This window comes from Gopherus flavomarginatus, chromosome 1, assembly GCF_025201925.1.
Source record: "Gopherus flavomarginatus isolate rGopFla2 chromosome 1, rGopFla2.mat.asm, whole genome shotgun sequence".
In the NCBI taxonomy this organism is placed as follows: domain Eukaryota; kingdom Metazoa; phylum Chordata; order Testudines; family Testudinidae; genus Gopherus; species Gopherus flavomarginatus.
In genome coordinates this window covers 78,438,767-78,462,644 of record NC_066617.1, presented here as the reverse complement: position 1 = coordinate 78,462,644, position 23,878 = coordinate 78,438,767, and the positions used below count along the sequence as shown (strand labels likewise).

General features: G+C 43.4%; 1 protein-coding gene across 9 annotated transcripts in view; it reads left to right on the top strand.

The window, feature by feature from the left end:
• Positions 1 to 23,878, top strand: part of PPFIA2 (PTPRF interacting protein alpha 2) — a 655,361-nt gene that overhangs the window by 460,918 nt on the left and 170,565 nt on the right. For all 9 annotated transcript variants that reach the window (XM_050934433.1, XM_050934482.1, XM_050934424.1 and 6 more), the window contains one exon: positions 18,867 to 18,983. In XM_050934433.1, coding sequence (XP_050790390.1) covers positions 18,867 to 18,983 — 117 coding nt within the window. The remainder of the gene's footprint in view (positions 1 to 18,866; positions 18,984 to 23,878) is intronic.

The window sequence follows — 23,878 nt, the reverse complement described above, 5'->3', positions numbered from 1 at the left end:
GTATACCGGCCGGGCAGGGACTCCCTAGACTTGATAGTGACAGCCCTGGGGGACATGCTGGACTCCCTGATGTGATGGCAGTCCCAGACCATGGTTTGCAAAGGCATCCCCTTTGCTGCACAACAGCCGGACTTGACACTGGTAACAGACCATCAAACTTCGGATGGGGGGGCTCACCTGGGGGACCTCAGGACTCAGGGCATGTGGTCGGAGGCAGAGCAATCACTCCATATCAACATGAAGGAGCTCAGGGCAGTTCGTTTAGCATGCCAGACCTTTCACGCCACTCTGAGTGGTCACAGCACGACAGTTCTGACAGACAGCACAACCGCCATGTTTTACGTAAACAAGCAGAACAGAGCCCATTCCTCCCTGCTCTGACATGAGGCTCTCCTCCTCTAGATCTTTTGCATAGCCCACACCATTCACCTTGAGGCAGTGTATATCCCGGGGGAGCAAAACGAGCTGGTGGACCACCTCAGCAGGTCTTACTGCATGCACGAGTGTACGCTCAGAGCGGACATCGTGCTTTCACTCTTCCGAAAGTGGGGGTTTCCCCTGGTGGACCTGTTCGCTACCAAGGGCAATGCCCAGTGCCCGCAATTCTGCTCGTTCCAGGGTTGCAGCCCAGGCTCAATAGCTGATGCATTCACAATCCCGTGGGGAAGGGAACGGAAAGACGCCTTTCCCTCAATCCTCCTGGTGCACAAGGTACTACTTAAGGTGCGCAGGGACAGGGCATCGATCATTCTCATTGCCCTGGCCTGGGCCCTCCAGCACTAGTTCACCATGCTCTTGGAACTGTCAGTGGATGGCCCGATAACCCTGCCCCTGCACCAGGATGTCATTACGCAGGATAGAGGGCAGTTTCTGCACCCCAATCTGCAATCGCTGCATCTGACGGCATGGAAGCTATGTGGTTAAATACTTTGGAGAGCCAGTGCTCCCTTCCTGTACAGCAGGTTCTACTTGGTAGCTGGAAGCCCTCTACCAGGGCGACCTACTTGGCCAAGTGGAAGAGGTTCTTGTGCTGGTGTGGGCCACAACAGGGGCAGCTGCACCAGGCCCCAGTGCCAGACATTCTAGAATACTTACTGCACCTCAAGCAGCAGAGGCTGCCCCCATCCTCGATTAAGATGCATATGGTGGCTATCTCCACCCAGGGTTTTCAGGTAGCTCGGTTTTCTCCCACCCAGTGGTGGGGCGATTCCTCAGAAGTCTGGAAAGGGTGTTCCCTTACTCGCGCCCCCCCAGTCTCTCCATGGAATCTCAACTTAGTTCTTTCTAAGCTCATGGGGCCCCTGTTCGAGCCCCTGGCTACCTGCTCCCTTCTCCACCTTTCCCGGAAGGTGGCATTCCTGGTGGCCATCGCCTCAGCCAGAAGGGTATCTGAGCTGAGGGCTCTCACCTCAGAACCACCATACACTGTATTTCACAAAGACAAGGTGCAGCTCCGCCCACGCCCTAAGTTCCTCCCAAAGGTGGTCTCACAATTCCATCTGGGCCAGGACATTTGTCTGCTGGTATTTTTTCCCAAACCCCATGTGGATCTGAGTGACCGCAGCCTGCACGCCCTAGATGTCCGCCAAGCGTTGGCATTCTACTTGCAGCGCACCAAGCCCTTTCGTAAATCCACGCAACTGTTCATGGCTGTAGCTGAGAGGATATGATGCCTTCCAGTGTTGGCGCAGCGAATCTCGTAGTGTATCACTAGCTGCATTCGGGCGTGTTATGACCTCGCTGGTGTCCCAGCTCTGGCGGTCACGGCCCACTCGACCAAAGCACAGGCAGCTTTTGTGGCCTTCCTAGCACAGGTCCTGATCCAGGAGATCTGCAGGGTGGCCACCTGGTCATCAGTGCACGTCTTTACGACCCACTACGCGGTCAGTCAGCAGCCATGTGAGGATGCGGCAGTTGGCAGGGTGGTCCTCCGATCGATTGTTTCATGACTTACCTAGTGTGGAATGGACATGAAAAAGCACTTGAAGAAGAAAGACAGTTACTTACCTTTTCGTAACTGGTGTTCTTCGAGAAGTGTTCACGTCCATTCCACTACCCACCCTCCTACCCCTCTGTCGGAGTCACCAGCAAGAAGGAGCTGGAGGGGGTCGGTCTAGTTGGGGTATATATGCCCGACACAGTGGCGCCACTCTGGCAGGGGCTCCCTGCCCCACCGGGAACCACTAAGGGAAAAATTTCTGACACTCGTGCACGCGGCACATGCACACCTAATGTAGAACGGACATGAACAACACATCTCAAAGAACAACAGTTACGAAAAGGTTAGTAACCATTCTTTTTATAATGAGAAAAAACATTAACATGTGAGGATGCTGAATATATTCAGTGCCAAAATTTAAAGAATATTTTACAAACAAGTAACTTGGGAACAGATTTTCATGTCATGTCCACAGAATCTTACGCACATGACAGTCTATGGGAAGGTGCCTACCAGAATCTGAGTTTGTTTTAACATTGCTTTTACAGGACATTCCTTGTTCTGTAGGGATTTGTGCCTGCTTTCCACTGTGACAGAATTTGGCCCATTATTGTCAATACATTAAATTAGCAATGCACTTGAAATGACATCACTCAGGACAATACAAAACAGACTTCCAGTGTGACAATGTCAGAGATGTTTTATAGAAAGGTAAGGGAATTAATGTAACCCTTCTGCCCCTCTGAGTTGGCAGCAACAAGGGCCGGGTTCAGTATCCAGGGGTTCCGTTTCAATAACACAATACATAACCGGCTCGAGCCCCCACCGAGTGACCTGGGATACTTACATACCACCCCCCCGGGCGCCTCTAGGAGGCAATACTTGCCCTCTCGCAAGCATGGAGTCTGAGTGTAGCAAAATCCTTTTGATAAAGGAGGGAAACAATGTGGCATCACATTGGAGAAACACCACAAACAGGATTATAACACAATCCATAAGCAAAAACCCACCTCCAAGTACGTTTGGCAATGTCCTTTCCCCCTTAGGGTCTTAAGTCCAATCAACCCAAAGTCTAACAACCCAAAAGTCTCTGGTCAGTGCCACCTCAGAGTTCAAAAGTTTATCTGCAGAGTTTTACCCCCCCCAGCCTGGGTGGAAATGGGGAGGGGGCACACAGGGTGTTAAGGGGCACCTTACGTGGGCCAGGGCCAACTGCTCTGCCTCTCCGTGCAGCTCTGCTGCAGCCTTCACCACGACCAACTCCACTACACCAGCTGTGCCGCTCCGCCAGCCGACCCGTGAGCCACTCCAGCCGTCCTCGCAAACCGCTCCACTCCGCTCATTGTTCCATGGGCTGCTCCAACATGCTGCAAATTGTTCTGCTCTGCCAGCCACTTAGCGATAGATCTTCAGGCTCCCCCATTAGTTAACACAGCACTCAGTGATCTCAGCTCAGCTCTTTTAGTGATTTCGCTCTTAGTGATTTCAGCTTGTAGTAGGGGAGCCCCGGTGCTGGTGCACCATTGGCCCAATGTGAATTCAGCTCAGCAGCATCTAGATGGATTCCTAATGGAATCAAAATTAGCTCTACTCTTTAACAGTGGAGAGAGGAGGCTGTGCAATTGGTGTTCCAGGCCCTCAAAAGGGGCCCATACCATCAGGTGCACACACCAGTCCCCAACCTCTCTCAATTCACTGGGTTTTGGAACCCATGTCCCTTGTCTAGCAAGTACTACTTAATTGAAGTTGAGTCATCTCTGTCATAAAGCAGTCTCATAGTTCCTCATTCACATAATCAGGTTGACAGCACTTTATTCCTCCTGCCCCAATAGCAAAGAAATTGGGGATCCCAGAGCTGTCAAAATAACCATCCCAGGCTGCTGTGGGCTATGCTAGGTGAGATGGGTGTGCCAATGTAAATACCTGAAATTCCTTTCCACACTCTCTGAAATTCCTTTCCACACTCCCTGAAATTCTTTCCACACTCCCCATAATTCACCACCAGATGTCAAGGTAGAGCTCATCCTGACTCTGCTTACATCGGCATGATCCAAAGTGTATCAGAAATTATTCACATAGCATTGCCTATGTCTTCATTACTGGCTACTATCATTATATCCTTAACTTGATGGCACAGATGGGCAAAATCCAGCCTCTGGCACTAACATCTAAGTATAATGTGTTTTATACTCGATTCAGGAAATTTGTATTACTACAAAACTAAAAAAAAGCAGAAATAATGCCTCAAGAGTCAAGATTTCAAATCAAGATTGTTTGTGCAGGGTGGGGAAGGTAATCAGAAGACCATATTTATAATTTACAGTAGCTGAATGATATACATTAGTAATAAAAATGATTATACTTTGCACTCATTAAACAGTTTACATCTGAGAATGTCAAAAAAATTGACAACACCCCTGTGACAGGCATGGAAGTAGTATTCCCAGCCTACAGGTATACAGTCTGTGATTTACCTAATGTGGCAGCATCAGTAAATACATTCAGGTCTCCTAACTCTATCTTCTATGCTTTAGCCTCAAAACATACTTCTCTTTTAGGTCTGTACAATACAGTCCTAGTAGTACCAATGGACCAAAATTTGTCACAATTTCTATTTTAATTTTTTTTTTTGCTCCCCTGCAACTCAGAGGTGTTTCTCCTGAACATTATTTGAACAGGTATCATGATTGACCACCCTGTACCTTTAAGCTGAGGGGTATTTGCCTGGCTGGCCAAGTGAAGGGAACAGTGCTTTATGGCTGGAGGTGAAGGAGGAAGATTAAAACAGCTGCAAAAAGAGGCACCATGGTTGCTGACTCATCACCTGGGAATTCAGGGTTTAAAAAGGGGAAGCTCGGTGCCTCGAGCCTTCCTTTTTACACTGACCAAGGCTGAATCAAGACCCACCCTTCCTCCCCCTTAGGTGGTAAAATACCAGGTTTGGTCAACACCTGCTGTGGGCATTACACTAGCGGCCCCTTTTTTAGGGGGACTGGGAAGGAATTTTTCCCTTACCACTATATTGGCTTGGGTGCAGTTGGGGGTTTTTCCACCTTCCCCACAGCGGGTTTCAGGAAGGGCTCCATTCATGCACAGCATGATGGGTGGTAGGCTATATGTCGCAACTCGTTATTTAACTATAGGGCAGATGTCCAGTGCAAGTACTCTGTAGGAAAGGTATACAGAGACCAGATAATGGCTCATTAAAACAATGAACGGGAGACAGTTGGGGAGTCCTATGATTGGTACAGCAGGGAGCCAACCCCACATTCTTATAGCCCACCTTAACCCTCCTCTGAGGTAGGGGGGTGGATTTTAAGGTCCCAGCAATGGATTTGTTGGAGAGACCTGGATGGAAAAAGAGAGGGAGCTGGAAAAAGCCCTCCAGGGTAATATTGGAATAAACATGGGGTTACCTGCATGGTACACTGTTATCTGCCAGGTACTCTCAGACATCCAACAATAAAGTTGCAGCCTGATTAAAACCATGTCAGTTGTCTCCTATCCTTTTGGTATAGCCAGACAATGTGATATGTGCTAAAACTCTAGCAGATTTCTTTGGTGTAATGTTGTTTCTGTATTAGTGTCTTAGCAGATTTGTAGTTAACTTTATCAGGTAAATAAAAAATTAGAATCAGTTTTGTACTTTTGCCTTGGGGTATAAGATGCCAATCGTCTTTTGTTTAGCACATTCGCACAGAGAAAACACAACACTTAGACACAAAGTAAAAATCAGCCAAAGTGTCACATATCTCCTTGGGCAAAACTATCATAAGTTCAAGAATGCTGGTGCTTTGACTGAAGGTCTGGCTGTGAGTCAATCACTGTTCATATGAAATCTAATAAAAGTCATACTGTAGACACTCAGACATGTTTACAGCAGTGAAGAGACAAGACCAAAGTACTGTAGATGTAAGAAAGTTTTTTTAATGACATTAAGCTGTATGGTCTAATAATTGCATATATAAAAATAGGTCTACAATATGTAGCTGTTCATAAGGGAGGATAGTAAGTCAGGAATATGTGTATTTAGTCCGAATTTCCTGGTGTGTTTGCCTTCTGTAACATTGCTGTTATAGGACAGTGTATTATATTCATATTACAGCTAGTATCTGAAGCTTAAAACCATAATGAGTTAACAAAGAACCACGTGAATTGGTGAAAACAGAAGAGAGCTGATTAAATTAGTGTGGTTTAGAATTAGTGCAGATATTGTAGCTGCTTTTGCTCTTCCATCTGTACACAAATTTTAATTTATCAGTGCTGTAAGAGAAAACAGAGAATATACGTACTTGATTGAAAATGTTATTTCTTCCTTAAAGTTACTGTGTTTTACAATCAGGTAAAAGAAGGGGTATCTGCTATGTTGTTGTGCCAATGGTTTGTGCAAGCTTGCTTGGTTTTCATCCTTTTCAGACTGCACAATATAAATGTCACCATTCCTTTTGCTGATTATTCCTTTTCCTTATTACAGTCATTCAGCACAGTTAGGAAGCTCTTGTTAGTATATTGTAAATCTTTTGTTTGTTTACATTTATTTCTATAGAGTTGTGGGTTTTGGTGTCCTTGTGTGGAGGACGTATCTGGATAATCATGAGATTAACTACTTTTCCTGATAAATAGATGGAAATTATGCTTTTGTTCACTGTTTCACAGTCTAGCATAATTTTTGCTCTGTCTTCTTGTAATGAGACTGCTGCTGTCTTGTGATATTGTCAACATCCTTTCCTACAGTGCTGTTTTATACATTGAAGTGAACCTTTTTGCCTATGTAATAGTCTTTGAAAGTTCTTAAGGTCATTCTGTAATGACATATTCATGGAATGAGACTTGAGGATTAAAAGCTAAATGAATATGATCAGTACATAGTAATCTAAAATGTAATAGTCTTGATGTATCTTGATGGGTATGTCCTCTTCATTCCAAATATGTATTTGGACCTGTATTCAGATATATTTCCTGGCCCATTATGCTAATATAAAACAGCTGCAAATTTTGGATCTGGATCTGAATTTCTTCAGACTTCAAGGTTATCAAAATCTGTAGTTAAAGTTCAGGCCCATTCTATATACAATATAATATAGTATACAATACAATATATTTGTATTTAATACAAAAGTGTCATAACGCTTCATGACTGATTACAGTCTGTAAGTAATGTACCTATTTCAAAATACTCAGAGAGTTCTATAGATGTGGGAAGGCCTTGTAAGAAGACCAGGGTTCTGTAAACCAGAAATTGAACTGGGTGAATAATTTATACCAAATGATTTATCTGATAAATTGCAGTCATTTTTCCCTTTATGGTTTATCTACAAATAGACTGTGATTTTTCTTAAATTTATTTGTTCAAAATTATTCACTGAATAATTTCTGTGAATAATTCTTGGTGTGAAAAAAATTATGAGCAGTTCCTTGAGAGTATTTGCACTAATTGGACACTTAACGTGTTCTCTAATTAGGTAAGCATATTATCTTGTGAATTTCCACTCTCAAATTGCAAATGTGTTTTCCTTCATTATTCTGCAGATTTTGTAAAATGTAACATTTGTGGTCATTCCTGCCAGAGATTTGAACAAAAGAGGGAAAATTGTGGATAGGAAATGTAATTGGTGAAATCCTGGCCTCACTGAAGTCAGAGAGAGTTTTGCACTGAGATCCATGGAGCCAGGATTTCACTCAGTATATTTAACCAAACAAAGACAACAAATAAACTTAAAGCTAAACTTGAAGCCTGTCATCATCCGATTTCATTGCTTGTTTGTTGCATCCCTTTGTCTTTGTCTCTTTTGGATTGTATGCTCTTTCAGGGCAGAGATTGTTGGACACCGGCTGACTACCCACAGTTGGTCCCGGGGAATTAGTCCGGCCATGGGGTCTCCCTCGGTAGCCCTCGCTGTAGCCGGCAGAAACTCGGTCAGACCGGCCTTGCGCATACCACTGGTTGCAGCTACATGTGTGAAATTTTATGCACATTATTTAGAATTAATTAGCATATTTGCAAATAATTTGCATATAACCATAACTTCAGTTTTCGAAAGAAATTTTGTAGATTTAGTGGTGATGAATGGCTTTGGTTTGACAGCTCTGGTACATGAAGTCCTCTGTTTACATACAAGGCAGCAGCAGAACATGGTTCCCATACACTCTGCTCTGTGAGTGTGTCTGAACCCTGATCTAGGAGAGTGAAGGGGTGAGGGTGGATTTACAATAGGAATAATAGTTTCCATGTCCAATTAGGTTACTGGCCTCTTTATGAGCCTGCCAATTAGTGATGGCGTATGTGACGAAGGAACTGGAACTTAGGGCCGCCCAGAGGATTCAGGGGATCTGGGGTCTTCGGCGGTGGGGGGTCCCCGCTTCGGTGGTAATTCGGAGGCGGGGGTCCTTCCGCTCTGGGACCCACCGCCGAAGTTCCCCGAAGACCCACGGCAGGGGCCTCCCGCCACCGAATTACCACTGAAGACCTAGCACTTTGGCGGTAATTCGGCGGCGGGGGGAGGTCCTTCCCCGCCGCCGAAGACCCAAAACGGGAGAAGCTCTGGGGGCCCAGGCCCTGCAAGAGTTTTCTGGGGCCATCGGAGTGAGTGAAGGACCCCGCTCCAGGGCCCCCCAAAAACTCTCGTGGGGGGCCCTGCAGGGCTTGGGGCAAATTGCCCCACTTGCTCCCCCCCGCCTCTGGGCGGCTGTGCTGGAACTGAACCCCATCAGACTCATCCTGTAGAGGGCCACCAAAATATGCATTAGAGGAGAATAATTTTTAATTCCTGTTGATTTGGGCTAGATTCAAACTGATGTATAGGTGATAAGCTCTGTACTTGATATGGCAGTGTCTTGAGGTCTCCAATAGATGCTAATGTTACAACTCCAAGAATTAGGCTTGTTTATTTGTATGGTGAGTTTCTTAAATCACATTCTGTCCGTCTTGGAGCTTGCACATGGTAGGATCCTCCACTATCTATATTATGCAGACTTAACTTTTTATAATATATATAGATATAGTTATCAAAGTCCTGCAAAAACTAAACTCTGGTGTATGCCACAGCAGAGAGGTAAGATACGGTACTGAAAAGGGGAAAGAAACATAACTAACATTAGCATAATGCTTTCCCCAAGCTTTATATTGGCACACCATGATACTCCCTTTACAGAGTCATTTTTACAGTAGAAATGGTTATATTTTCATGTCCCTTTATGTAAATAAGAAAAGAATTTACCTTCTATATTTTAGAAAGTTGTGGGGGGGGAGGGCAGAAATGAACAGGATAAAAACTTCTCATTTCTTCCAGTACTAAGAGCATGTGCAGAGTACAGTAAGGAAGCTGCAGGAATTCTCTGCATTTTTTACATGTATGGAGCAATGGACAGGACTCTTAACTATTCCATTGCTCCCTACCACTCTTTCTAGGCAAGCACAACTCACGGTATGGGAAACTCTGGACGATGGTAAAGCAGCCCCAGGAAAGTGGCGCAACACCAAACAGGTGACTGGGGCAGAGTTATTATTATTATACAGATCTCTTAGGCCTTGTCTATACTGGGGGGAAGGGGGAATCTAAGTTATGCAACTTCAGCCAGGGCCACCCAGAGGATTCATGGGGCCTGGGGCAGGGCTGGGTCTTCAGCGGCAATTAGGCGGCGAGTCCCTCTCGGAGGGAAGGACCTGCCACCGAATTGCTGTGGAAGAATGAAGTGGCAGTGGTAAAGCAGCCTAAGTGCCACCAATCGCGTGTTTTTTTGTTTCTTTTTCCGCCGCTTGCGGTGCTTATATTCACCAGGCTGCGCTCCGAGGCTTTGGCAGCACTTCAGCGGCAGGTCCGCTGCATGGAAGGACCCACTGCAGAAGACCCAGAGCAAGTGAAGGGCTCACCACCGAAGTGCCATCAAAAACCCGGAGTGCTTTGCAGGACCCGTGCGGGGCCCGGGGCAAATTGCCCCACTTGCCCCACCCTCTGGGTGGCCCTGACTTCAGCTATGTGAATAACGTAGCTGAAGTTGACATACTTAGACCAACTCACTGCGGTGTCTTCACTGTGGTGAGTCGACTGCTGCTGCTCCCCCGTCGACTGCCTGCACCTCTTGCGGCGGTGGAGTACAGGAGTCGACGGGAGGGCACTTGGTGGTCGATTTATCGCATCTAGACTAGATGTGATAAATCGATCCCTGCTGGCTCATTTGCTGCTCTCCGATCCGGCGGGTAGTGTAGACATACCCTTAACGCACATGGAGTGATGAAGTTAGGAGAGTGGCTGAATGTTTGGGGAATAGCTGCTTTTTGTACAAACATCTGTATTTTAAAGAGAATCAAAGTACACTTCCAACAAACAAGTTGCAAATGGTTACTCATTATTCACTGTTTGTCACAGTGAATGGTTATGAACAACCCCATAATCTTGTGCAGTTGCTCTATGCACTGAGCCTGTGGTCTCACTACCAGCCTTGTGCTGAGACCGTTAGAATGTGCCAGGCTTGGGAAAAAAATTCTACTGGTTGCCACAATGAAGCTGTTGACTTGGGAAGAAAGGAGTAAGCAAGAAGAAAGAAAAGCTGCTTCTCCTGGTGTTGTGACTTCACAGTTATTGAAGAATTGCTAACCCCAAATGTTCATGAATCAGGACCCCAGAATCATGGGATACTTTGGGGGTTCTTTTTTAGGCCTTCTGCTTTTTCAGCCTTTACGGTTCACATTTTTAAACTTTTCTCTGCAGCATGAAAGGGTAGAAAATTAACTTTTCTTTTAATAATGAAAACTGAGATTCTCACATAATCATATCATTCCAGGAGCTGAGAAAAACAAATACAGTATACGCCCAATTCTCCAAACAGCATAGTTAACACAGATTGTATTAGTGTAATTGGGAATTTGGATAACCGAGAGGGGAGGAACCATTCAGCAGTGTGATAACCTCCCCCATAGCTGGTGTCTCATTCTCCTTGCAGTCCTAGCCTGGGGTCTCTGCTCTGGCCCCACCCATTCACACCCATGACAGTGGGGCTGCAGGAGCCATTCAGCAGTAGGATGGCCTCCCCCAGGGCCAGTGGCTCTTCTTCCTCCTCCTCCTTCTCCTTGCAGTTCAGGTCTGGGGTTTCTTCTCTAGTATCCAAATCCAGATCCCTTCCTTTTCCCCAGCACGAAATGCATATTACTTCACCTCCTTACATTTATACTTTATATTTTCATATAAGTACTTTGGGTCAAAATCTGCATTTCAGTTTGTCTTTGCATTGAAATCAGTGAGTCACAACAAAAACCATAATTTGGAACTCACTATGTAGTGAATCTATTTGGCTCATAACTCAAAAGTGTGATTTTCCCTACAAAATTTACATTTGAGATCAGTTATTTAAACTGTTTTCTCTTTGAGCCCTTTCACATGTGTAATCCTAATTGTGGAGTTACCACATGCCCTCAGAAGTTAAATGTAGCTTCAAAAATGAAATTTAGAAAATTATGTCTTAAGGCTGAAGCATGGCTCTGTCCTAAAAAAAACTCTGTGAAAGTAGCAGTGTCGGGTCCCAAAGTGTGCCTTCTCTCACTGACTTTCAGATCCAATGTGCTCAATTTACAGATAAATTGATTACTTTTTCTAGCTTTTTCTAGCTTCCATTCACATAAACTTTAACCTGGGATCTGAAAGTTGTAAATGTAAAAAGGGGTCAATTATGAATTTGCCAAGGTGCCAGTTAGATTTTAAAGCTGAAATCTAACGAAGTAGTTTTGCGAATATATAATAGACTCCAAAGGATAATCCATTTTTATTGAGTCCAGGGAGCATTTGTTTACTAGTTTAACGCTGGGTTCTTTTAGATCAGGGGCAGGCAAACTTTTTGGCTGAGGGCCACATCAAGTTTCCAAAATTGAATGGAGGGCCAGTTAGGGGAGACCCCTATCTGACGCCCCCTGCTTCTTGCCCCATGACAGGACCCCCTGGGACTCCTACCCCATCCAATCCCCCTTGTTCCCTGTCCCCTGATGGTCCCCACGGACTCCACCCCATCCACCACCCCCTGCTCCCTGTCCCCTGACCGCCCCCGGACTTTCCCCACCACTGCCCCCCACCACTCCATCCAACCCCCCTCTTCTTCCTGACTGCCACCCCCGGGACCCCTGTCCTCATTCTGCCACCCCTGTTCCCTGCCCTCTGACCACCCTGACCCCTATCCACATCCCCACCCCTGACCACCACCCCAAACTCCCCTGCCCTCTTACCGCACTGCCTGGAGCGCCACCCAGAGCACCAAGTCAGGCCACAGCTTTGCAGCTGTGCTGCCTGGCCACCAAGGGCATTGCGCCGGCGTTGCAGTGAGCTGAGGCTTCAGGGGAGGAGGAACAGTGGGGGAGGGGCCGGGAGCTAGCCTCCCAGGACAGGAGCTCCAGGGTCGGGCAGGAGGGTCCTTCGGGCCAGATGTGGCCCGTGGGCTGTAGTTTGCCCACCTCTGTTTTAGATAGATAGATAGATAAAATCAACAGTTCACCACTCAAAGGTAGACACAACCAATTGTGAGTACTATAAACACACAACAGATTTGCAATAATTATCACAGGCTAGAGCTGAGGCTTGGCAGTTATATCAAAAAACAGATCAAGTTACTAAGATTTCTTATTACGTTTACTTATGATCAACAATTCTCCATTCTTTAGGACCCATCATATTTATCACATTTACAAGGGTGCATTTGTCTTTACAGCACTTTGAAGAGTGCAGTTATCTCTCTTTAACTAGTTTAGTCCAAAAGGGACAAGTTTAGAATATAAAAAGCAATTGCTTAAAACAATTATTTTCAATCTCTCTTAGGTCAATTTGCTTGGACTTATGAAAGAGTTAAAATCTAAAATATGATTATTGGAGGTCTCATTAGACAGCGTAGATTCAGCAAGATAACCTACAGTTATTTACCATATATACCATATATACTCCTTCATAAGGCAAATATTTTTGGTAAAAAAGTGACATATCAAAGACGGGGGGTTGGCTTATAAACAGGTCTACACCAAAATTTGATGGTTTTAAACTCTATGGAATCATTGAATTGAATATCTAATACGTTGTTTACCTGGAGCGTCCGCAAGCATGGAGCCCTTCAGCTCCCTGTGGCTGCGCTTCGCTGCAAATGCTCCAAGTAAACAAAATGTCCCACCAGCAGCTTACCCTGACAGGCTGGGAGCCAAAGTTTGCTGACCCATTTATTGATGTCAATTCTGCAGCCTTTTAAAGTTGCAAAGTGGACTAGATTTGCTTGAAAGGAATACTAAAAGTGCAGTGCTGCAGATCTGCATGACGTTTGACCCATGCATTTCATAAAATGCTGTGCCTTACAAGCCAATCAGAAAAATACAATGAATGATAGTACTATAGCACTGGTGTCAGTCTGCTACTTTGTAATTTGATCTCTTCATGCATTCCTACCAATGGGTACATTGTCACTAGAACTGGAATTTGTCTGCATGCTCTGCAACTGTCAAAAGACGACAAATACAAGTCAGTAAAGCCGGCAGTGTTCGTCACATCAGTGGGTTGATGTACTCATTTCATGAACCATCATGGTCTCTGTCTTCATCAGCGAACAAAGTGCAAAAGCTGCCGAGAGATCTGGAAGAAAAAATACAATCTTTCCAAAGGTTTATTATAAAATATCAAAAGGAATGTGCACTTGAACTGTCAAAAATAGGAAATATGGATGAAACATCAGTGACATTCTATCTCCTGGGCAACAGAACGGTAGCAGGTGTTGATGAAAAAACAGTTTTAATTAAAATCTTTGGCCATGAAAATATCCATTTATGGTGGTTTTATCGTGCTTGGCACATGGATCAAAGCTCTCCCTCGTTGTTATTTTTTAAAAGAAAAACTTTGCCTAAACACATGAAATTTCCTGCTGGTGTCATCTTACGTGCACACAAAAAGGGCTGGATGGATGAAAGTGGGACTATTAAATGGCTGGAAAAACTGTGGAATAAGAGATCAGGAGCTCTTTTCAAGAAACCTGCTATGCTCGTTTGGGACATGTTCAGGGCACACAAGATGGAGGAGGTGAAAAAATGTGGCCAAAAATATGAAAACTACTTTGGCTGTAATACCTGGAGGCTTAACTTCAGTTCTACAACTGCTTGATGTCTGCCTGAGCAACCCCTTTAAAGACAGGCTATGCAAAATGTGGTCTGAATAGATGTGCTCAGACATGGCAAAGTTGACAAAAGGCAGGAATCTTATGAAGCCCGAAATCAATCTGGTCGCCCAGTGGTTCAAGGACGCGTGGGTGTCCATTCCCTCGGAAATGATAGAAAAATCATTTAGGAAATGCTGTATCAGCAACGCACTCAACGGGTCAGAAGATGATGCCATAATGACACAACAGAGGCTGATAATGAGAAGGAATCTGAGTCTGAAGATGACACTGCCGACATCTACGATGACAATGCAGGTGCAGCTGTAACTGAAGCCGAGTTTAATGAACTGTTTGGTGAATAAGAGACTGATTCAGACTTTGAAAGATTGTAAGACTTTTTAAAGTCTCATTGTTCTAAGTTACTTGTTTTAAATATCCATTTACTGATTTTAAATATTGACTGTAATTTTGAAGGTGAATATGTATTTGTTCAGTTATTATAACAGGTTTTTCATTAGATTACATTAAAATAATTCTAGCAAAACTTATGAGTGTTTCTTGTGATACCAGCTTTTAAAATATAGCAGGGGTCGGAAAACTTTGGCTCCCAGACCATTAGGTTAAGCTGCTGGCAGGTCAGGACATGCCACTTCCCTCAGCTCCCATTGGCTGGGAACGGCAAACCGCGGACACTGGGAGCTGAGGGGCTCTGTGCCTGCAGATGCTCAAAGTAAACAAAATGTCCAGGCCCGCTAGCGGCTTACCCTAACAGGCCAGGAGCCAAAGTTTGCCAACCCCTAAAATATAGAGTCGGCTTATAAAAGGGTCATACAATTTTTGCTATTTTTACCTAACCATTTTGGGGCGGGCCAGCTTATAAACGAATGGGCTAATGAACACGAGTATATACAGTACATTAACGAATAGAAGAGAAATACAATCTTTGAAATGAAATCTCATCACTTCTTATCACTTACCCTGGGATTGGGAAAGGCCTTTCCACATGGCTGGTCCAGGCTTTCGTCACACTTAGGATTTTTCAGCTTCTTGTGTTGGGTTCACTCAGGAACCTGAGCACATGGTGCCTCAGTACGAGGACTCATTAGAGGGAGCCACCCTCTGATTCCTATTGGACATGTGCCTAGTGGGTCCTCAAATTTCAGGTTTTTGCTTCTCTGCTGCTTCCATTGGCATCTAGTAGATGGTGATGGTCTATAGCTGGGGTAGGCATCCGAAGGCGGCGAGCGAGCTGATTTTCAGTGGCACTCACACTGCCTAGGTCCTGGCCACTGGTCCAGGGGCTCTGCATTTTAATTTAATTTTAAATGAAGTTTCTTAAACATTTTAAAAACCTTATTTACTTTACATACAACAATAGTTTAGTTATATATCATAGACTTATAGAAAGAGACCTTCTAAATACATTAAAATGTATTACCGGCATGCAAAACCTTTAATTAGAGTGAATAAATGAAGACTCGGCACACCACTTCTGAAAGGTTGCCGACCCCTGGTGTAACAAATTTCCTTAATCCTGTTCTTTTTGGATGCTTTTTAAGTTTGTTTCTTTTCAAAGATTGTATTTCATTATTTGCTGTCAATTGGAATCCCTTTCCCCTTTTAAGCTCTTAATATCGTAAAGTTATACCCTGGTTTATATCTTTTAACATTTCTCCTTCCTTATGCCAGACAATTCCTATTACTTCTAGAATACAGCAATTATTTACAATGAAATCCAACAAAATCCTTATCTTCTAAATTGGGAGGACATAATACATAATCCTTGGTTATACATAAGCATTTCATATTATTTAAGACTTACAATAGAAAAAGAGACATTTTCCACAGATAGAAGTATACAGACCTGACTCATAAGGCAAACAAATATCCAGATTCTAATTTGGGTTGAAAGACAAATTATTCATGGTATATTTGATTGACAAGGAATCAGTGTATAGTTTTTAAGAGGGGTAAAATCATGTGTTTTGCACTTCTTGAGGTAACTGTTTGCCTAATTTGACCTTCAGTCTTAAAGCCACATTAGTAGTTTATCTAGCTATGCTGAAAGAATGACAGGAGACATTGGATATGGGTTTAATCAGGGCACAACTTTATTATTAGATGTCTGGGACTAACCTGGCAGATAAAATGTGCACTGACAATTAACCTGGGGGAGGGGGAGTGCTTTTACCAACCCCCAACCCCCCCCGCACCTTTCTGTCCATGTCCCTTCAGCAAATCCACTGCTGGGAACCTCCAATTTCAGCCAATTCAGGGGTGGGGGTGCTTCTGCCAGCTCCCCACATTTCTATCCATGTCCCTCCAGCAGATCTCCTGCTGGGAACCTTCAATTCCCGCCAATTTTTTTGGTGGGGGCGGTTTCACCAGCTCCCTCCTCCCCCTTCATCCAGGTTCCTCCAGCAATTCCCTTGCTGGGACCTTACCAACCACCCATCCTCATAGGAGGGGTTAAGGTGGACTATAATGATGGGGGGTTGGCTCCCTGCTGTACCAATAAAAGGAGTCCCTAACCGCCCCCAACTGGCTCAATTACCAAGCACCTCTCTCCTTCATTGCTTTTCCAAGTCATTTATCCATTCTTTTGTGCCTTAATTTATGGAGTACCTACACTAGCCTGTTACAAGTGATGTGGGGAGGGTCCAGGCCCAGGCTGACCTTTTTAAACCCCTCAGTCTTAGGTGGTGAGTCATCCACCATGCTGACTGCTTTTCCAGCAGTTTTACATCTCCCCTCCTTCCCCCAAGCCAGAAAGTATTGCCCTCTTCTCCCGCCCAGCCAGACATCCCTCCCACCCGCATGCTCAAAGTGCAGGGCAGTGATTGTTTAATGTGCAGCTTTCCCACCCATTTCTTTTCCTGGTCCACTTATTGTGCAATGGGTCACTTTGAATAGAAAAGCTGTGTATGACTCTTGCTTGGTAAGTTGAAGTTCCTTTTAGCTAGGTTGGGAGGGAGAAAGAGATTTTATCCATATGCATATTATGAGAGATAATTAACAATACCCTCATTTAGCATTTAAGTTTCTATAGTTGGAGGGGAATGCCTAATCTTGGCTGATCTGTGACCCTGTAGACAAAGTGTCTCACATGATGTGAACCATTTTCTTATTGGTGGATCCTATTCTGGGCTAAACAGAGATGGATAACTTTCCTTATTTTTGAGGGCCAGAAAGAATCATTATTTATTAATCATTCAAGGCATATCTGTCTCATATATCCTGTGCAGAGTCAAACTGGGATCTTTCCATTCTGTGCATCATGAAAGGAATGAAATTCAATAAGGACAAGTGAAAAGTACTTAAGAAGGAAAAACAAAAACTGGAGTTATAGTTCATCACAAATTGAATATGTTCAACAGACATGGAAAACAATAAATACAATCCTCTTTATAACAGCCCTTCCCATATTTGAATACTCTTATCAGGTCCCCCGTCAATCTTCTTTTCTGAAGATTAAACATGCCCAGTGTTTTTAATCTGTCCTCAGAGGTCAGATTTTCTAAACTTTTTATCATTTTTGTTTTATCTCTGGAATCTCTCTAATTTGTCCACATCTTTCTTAAATACTGTGATGGAGTTGCAAAAAAGGCAAATTCTGGGATATATTTATAGACTTCTTATATTTAAGACCCAAGAAGTATTTTTTCTGCTCTGCTCTGCACTGGTGAGCCTCAGCTGGAGTATTATATCCAGTTTTGAGCACTACACTTTAAGAAAGATGTGGACAAATTGGTGAGATTCTAGAGATACAACAAGAGGACTGTATTTATTGTTTTTCATGTCTGCTGAAGGTAGGACAAGAAGTAATGAGTTTACTCTGCAGCAAGGGAGATTTAGGTTAGATATTAGGGAAAACTTTCTAACCATCAGGATAGTTAAGTTCCAGAATGTGCTTCCAAAGGAGGCTGTGGAATCCCCATTGTTTTATTAAACGGTTAGACAAACACCTGTATACTTGGTCCTGCCTCATGTCCTACATTTCCATGATTATCTTCAGTAACAAAGATTCTGTAAGTGAACTTAATTAACAATTCTGATGACAATATGCAAGCCAGAAGGGAATCCAGCTTTCTCTCCAAAAACTGTGTTCACCTTTTAGTATTAATAAGAGTTGAAATATGTTAAACATAAAAACAATTAAAATACAAGCAAATGTAATTTAACTATGAAAGTAAGGAAATCAAACAGGATGCATATTTGTTGAGTAAGATGTTGCCATTTTTACATAGTTGATTTTCACATCATACACTACACTTTACAAATATATATCATAATTGCTGAAAGATATGAAATTCACACTTAGAACAGACACTTCATTTTACATAATGGCTTGTTTCTTCTTGGCCTTTTGGCCCGGTTTTCCTGTAGTGTGCTTTATATCTGTTGTTTTCTTTATGAAGGACTGTGTCCTGTCCAGGTAGGGAAGTGAACTCAGTGACCTAATAGCTCTTTCAGATTTCCAATCAATAATAAATGAAAAATGCCCCATCACTCAGTGATGTTAAATATGAGTAAGCAAGCCTAAATATTGCATTTGTTACTATTTATTGATTTAAGTCATATGTTCAATATTATTTAAACATCATTTTTATAAGTTTGTGCCCTGATCATTCTTATTATTTATAAATGATAGTATTTTTATAAATCTCTTTCAAATGTCTGCCCCAAATCCACAGTTGAAGCCAGGTAGATGGCTCCTCCTTGTATCTGCAAGGATCGGATCAAGTCCTTAATACATTTCATGCTAACCTGCTTGGTGATTTCTGTGACGTTAACCATTTATTTCTCTTCTCATTCACAGATTGTAGCTTTACGTGAACAAAATGCACACATTCAAAGGAAAATGGCATCTGGAGACGGGCCTGCTGAATCCGAACATATTGAAGGAATGGAGCCAGGGCAAAAGGTTCATGAAAAGGTATAAAACAATTGTTTTTGTTCTCAGTGAGTCAAGGTAAAGAGAAATATTGAAACTAAAACTAACATAATAATCAGATTCAGATACTGGACTTGTTCTGGTCCATCAAGCAAATCCAAGTTGTTGGACCCTAGCTGTAGAAAGTCCCCACCAGATGCTAGAGAAGGCTGGCACATCCCGGAACATGAACAGAACACTTGGGCCTCTTCCAGTGTGACTTTTATGTAGCCCCATCCGGAAATTAAAGTTTTTCCCTATAAGTGGAAACTCGTGGAAGGACAAAGATGGTAATGTAAACCATGAATTACTCTCTACTGGAAATTTCAGAAGACTCCATTAAAATCATTAAATGGGTCTCTGGAAGAACCAATAGATCTTTGAACTAATACACCAATAGATCCATTGCTCTGTTGCAAAATCTCATATTTTCCTACAGCTAATAGGAAGAAATATGTAAAATGTCTGTGGATCTTCTTCTATTTCAGACTTTCTGTTGGAATACTTGCCTGACTTTTCACTTTCAAACCTTCACTTATTACTTTCAAATAATGCACACTATTACCCTAAAAAACTACTAAATAATACTAATAGTGCTTAGCACTGTATAGTGTTTTACATGTTCAAAATGCTTTATAAACAGTAAATTAATTCCCATGACATGCATGGGAGGTCTGTAAGTATGCATAACTGTCCTCATGTCTCGGATGGAGAAATTGTTGCAGTTAGAGTGAGTGTTTTGCCCAGTGCCTCAGAGGTGGCTTTTATGAAAGCCAGTTTAGATCTTACATTCTCAGTCCTTTGCTCAGGCCACTAGTGCTTGCCTCTCTCTGATGCTAAGTGAAGTCTTCTCAAAATTCTGTTTATTACATATAGATTGATAATTAAAAGGAACTTATTGAATCTCCATTTTTGTGATTGTCCACAGGATTTAGACCTCTAGACACCTAATTATGTTTGCAAGTATTCGTCTTGGAAAAATTAGAGGCTGCTTGTTAATATAAGGATGACAGTCTTGAGGCACATTTGAACTTGCTATTTAATGACTGGCTGAGTAGGGTGCTCAAAGCCATATGACAGTGCCCACAGGAACTGTATTTGCTTTGTAGACCATGAAATACAATCTCACGTAATAGATTCTAATAAACTCATATTATAGTCCATTATTATTCATTATTGTTTCTTAATTATAATTACATGATAGGATCTCATCCTGTAAATTCTAATGCCTAGTTGAGTATCTGTAGGATTATGAGGCTATCATCACTCCCCAGTAACACCAGTAGTGCCCCAGAGGATGTCCTTAATAATTCTATCGCCAAATTGAAGGGAAGTTTGTGGTGATTTGAGTTCTGCTTGAGGTGCTTCTGGTGGAGTTCACCCCTCTACACAATCTATGCCTGAGAACACACATTTCTGGGCCTCGTAAAAATAGTTGTGAAGAGTACATTTTTTGCTTGTGCACCAAGAATTACTAATTTTCCAAAATAATTTCCAAGGGACATCCTAAGACTCCTCTAAAAGATATTTATCCCCCTCTGATTCTCGTCCATATCAATTATGCAAACTGAAAACCATGCTAGTCTATCTGTTTAAAAAGAACAAGGTATAAGATTTTGCAGTTTGTGCACTCTATATAAGATTGTCTGCTTAGAAGTTCTGGTTATGAGAAAATATTTTTGTTTAAATGGAAAACAGATGAATAATTCCTCTGCGATGCATAGGATATTGCACAGGAGGAAGGTGGGAGGCAAAGTTTGTTATAAGCCTGTTCTGGTACAGTTGGCACATCATTTATGACCAGCACTTCTGGGTCCTGCTGCTTGGTGCTCTTGAAGTACCAGCCAGAACACTGAATGGGGCATCCAGAATCTTAGTAGTAGGAAAGAATTTCTTCTTGTCCCATCGGGAGTGTGTGGAAAAGCAGTTTCCAGAATAGCCTACAAGAGGATGGAAAAAAACATACTCTAGTAGCCAGGAAGAAGGGAGAACCAGAAGGAGCAAAGTGTAGTTCTTCCTTCCAGATAACCAGTATGGAGGAGAGAGTAAAGGAAGCAATACCCTTCAGGTAATCCAGAGTGAGGAGGAGAAAGTTTAGGTCCAGTCCTTCTAGAAGTTAGTGTATCAGGGCTATGAGATAACCACAGGTGTGGAATTTGGACAAAGGATTTGCCTCTGAGGTTACAGAAGGGAAAAAGGAGAAATTTAGAACAAGATTTCATATGGAATTTGATTTTAGCCATCCATGAAGCTATTTCTGTCTCCTCCTCTCTTTGCTGCACCATGTTAATAAGGTAAAATGCAAATACAAAGTGCACTTTGGCAAATCGCTGACATGAGTAGAACTGCTGTTCTCAAATTTTGCATTTTGTTTAGTGGTGTGGTGAATGTGACATTAATTCTACTTACAATACTAATCACTTTCCTTATTTATTTGCATTTCTATATATAAGCTTTTAACCTGGATTAGTTGCATTTGCCTTGTATCCTGAAAGTTTGCTTTTCAGAAGGCTGCAGTAGCATTCTCAAGAGTAGTCTACATTGTGCGTGCATCTTTATTTATGTAATCAGTGTGGGTCAGACATACTGTAAATAAAAGCTAGTCGTCTGTTCCTTCATTTCTTGTAAAACTTTACTAGTTGACAAATATATGCACCTTTATTAAGCTAGTGAATTATGAGACTCCCCGAGAATACTAAAACTGAGTTTCCCCACTGAGCAGAAAGCATCACATTCCCTACTTCCCTTTTTCCAGCCACATCTTCTGTTTTGAGCCATGCTACGCTCCAGGCTTGGAAGTAGAGCTACGCAAAAAACTGGACCTTTCATACTACACAAAATGCCAATATTTTGACATTTGGTTTTGCCTCAAATTGGGACAAAAAGTGGAAATAATGATTATTTTCATGGAATGAAAATTTTCTGAAAACATTCTATAAGGAAAATTTCTAGATTTTGAGTTGGAATGAAACATCTAATTTCTGTGTGTTAAACCAAATTGAAATATTTCAGGTCAGTCAGACATTAAAATGCATCTGCTTATAGTCACTGGAGGCAGGACACTGGGTTAGGTGAACCACAGGTCTGATTTAGTATGGCTATTCTTATGTTCTTTTGCTAATTGTTAGTGTTGCTAACTGTCTTCTTAAAATAGAAAATAGCAAATCTGTGTGTGTGTCAAGCTTCCCAATTGAGATCTCTGTGGAGATTCACGAGACATCCCAGTAGACATAAACATACTGATCCATGTTGCCTCCTCTGCCTTAATTCTAGAGGGCAATGAAAAGAAAATAGCAACTCTGCCTCTCTTGCTTGTTCCACTACTACTTCTAGCACAAGTAAAAAATCGTAAATCAACAGATGTGTTCTGCTACTGGAGGGGTTCCATACCTGTAATTTCACAGCAAACTGCATCCTTACCAGAGGTTCCTTCCCCTGCATCAGGCTCACCTGTGCTCAACTGTCAGGACCAGCTGGACTGCACTAAAGTCAAACATTTCCTGGCCTGCTGAGCAGCTGGATCTCCGTCATCTGTCCCATAGTCCTCTTCACTGTTCACTTTGGGGGCCTGTGACTTGGTCTCCTTGGAAGTATTCAAAGGGCTCTTGAGGGTCTCTGACGAGGATGGCATGCCACCTTTTGTAAAAGCAGGTGGTCTGTGGCTTCACACAAGATCAGTTGTTGGCCTCCATTGCCTTCTTGTCCACTCCCTGCTTCTGGGCTTTCACACGGCACTGCTGCTGATGCCTCTTACAGCTCTTCTCCTCCTCCCAAGCAATCTGCTAGTGGATGTCAGTGTTTCTACATTTGGATCACAGCTGTGCCTGCACAGCCTCTTCTCCTCGCACACCCAGGAGATCCAACACCTCCTGTGTACTCCAGGCAGGAGTGCCTCTGCAGTGTGTAGTCAGCATGGTCAGCTAGGCAATTGCACATAACAGTGTAGAGCTGCTAGGTGTGCTTGCCAAGCCTGGCAACCAGGAAAAGGAATTTCAAAAATGTGCAGAGCTTTAAAGGGGAGGGGAGGCTTCCTGTACACTTGGCCTCTGGGCAGTGGAGTTCACAACAGTGACCAGAGCACTCTTTATGGGGCATTGTGGGACAGTTCCTGAAGGCCAGTAACAGTCAATACACTCGTACCCCGATATAACTCGGGTTCGCATACAACACAGTAAAGCTCTGACACACTGGGAGGTGGCAGAGTGGAGTGGCCTGGGGCCATGTCGCTCTACTTCTCGCCACAGGGGAGTGTGGGGGGGCATCCTTTCCCCAACCTCCCTGCACTCGCTGACGGCGGGAAACGGAGTGCCACGGCTGGGAGTTGGCGGAGTGGAACAGACTGGAGCCAGGCAGCTCCGCCGCTGCCAGTGAGTGCCTGTCAGAGGGCGGGGGCTTAGGGGTGGTTGCTAGGGGTTGGAACAGTCAGGGGACAGGGGGGTCGGGTAGGGGGTGGGGTCCTGGGGGTGATTAGGGATGGGGATCTTTGGAGGGGGCAGTCAGAGAACGAGGAGTGGGATGGGGCAAAACAAGTTTGATATAACGCCATCTCACCTACAACACGGTGAGATTTTTTTATCTCGCCAGGACCGCGTTATATCGGGGTAGAGGTGTATAAGTAACGTAGCATCTACGCTGACACTGCATAAACTTAACTATATCGACCTTGACTCTATGCTTCTTGGGGAGGTGGTGTTATTAAGTCAGTGTAGCGGAGCCGTTACATAGGTGGGAGTGAAATTTAAGTGTAGACGCATCCACAGCTAGGTTGATATAAGTTGCCTTGTGTCACCCTAACCGTGTAGTGTGGACCAGGTCTTAGTGAAACCACAATTGGAATACTGTGTCCAATTCTCATGTCCAAACTTTAAAAAGGATGTTGAAATATTGGAAAGGATTCA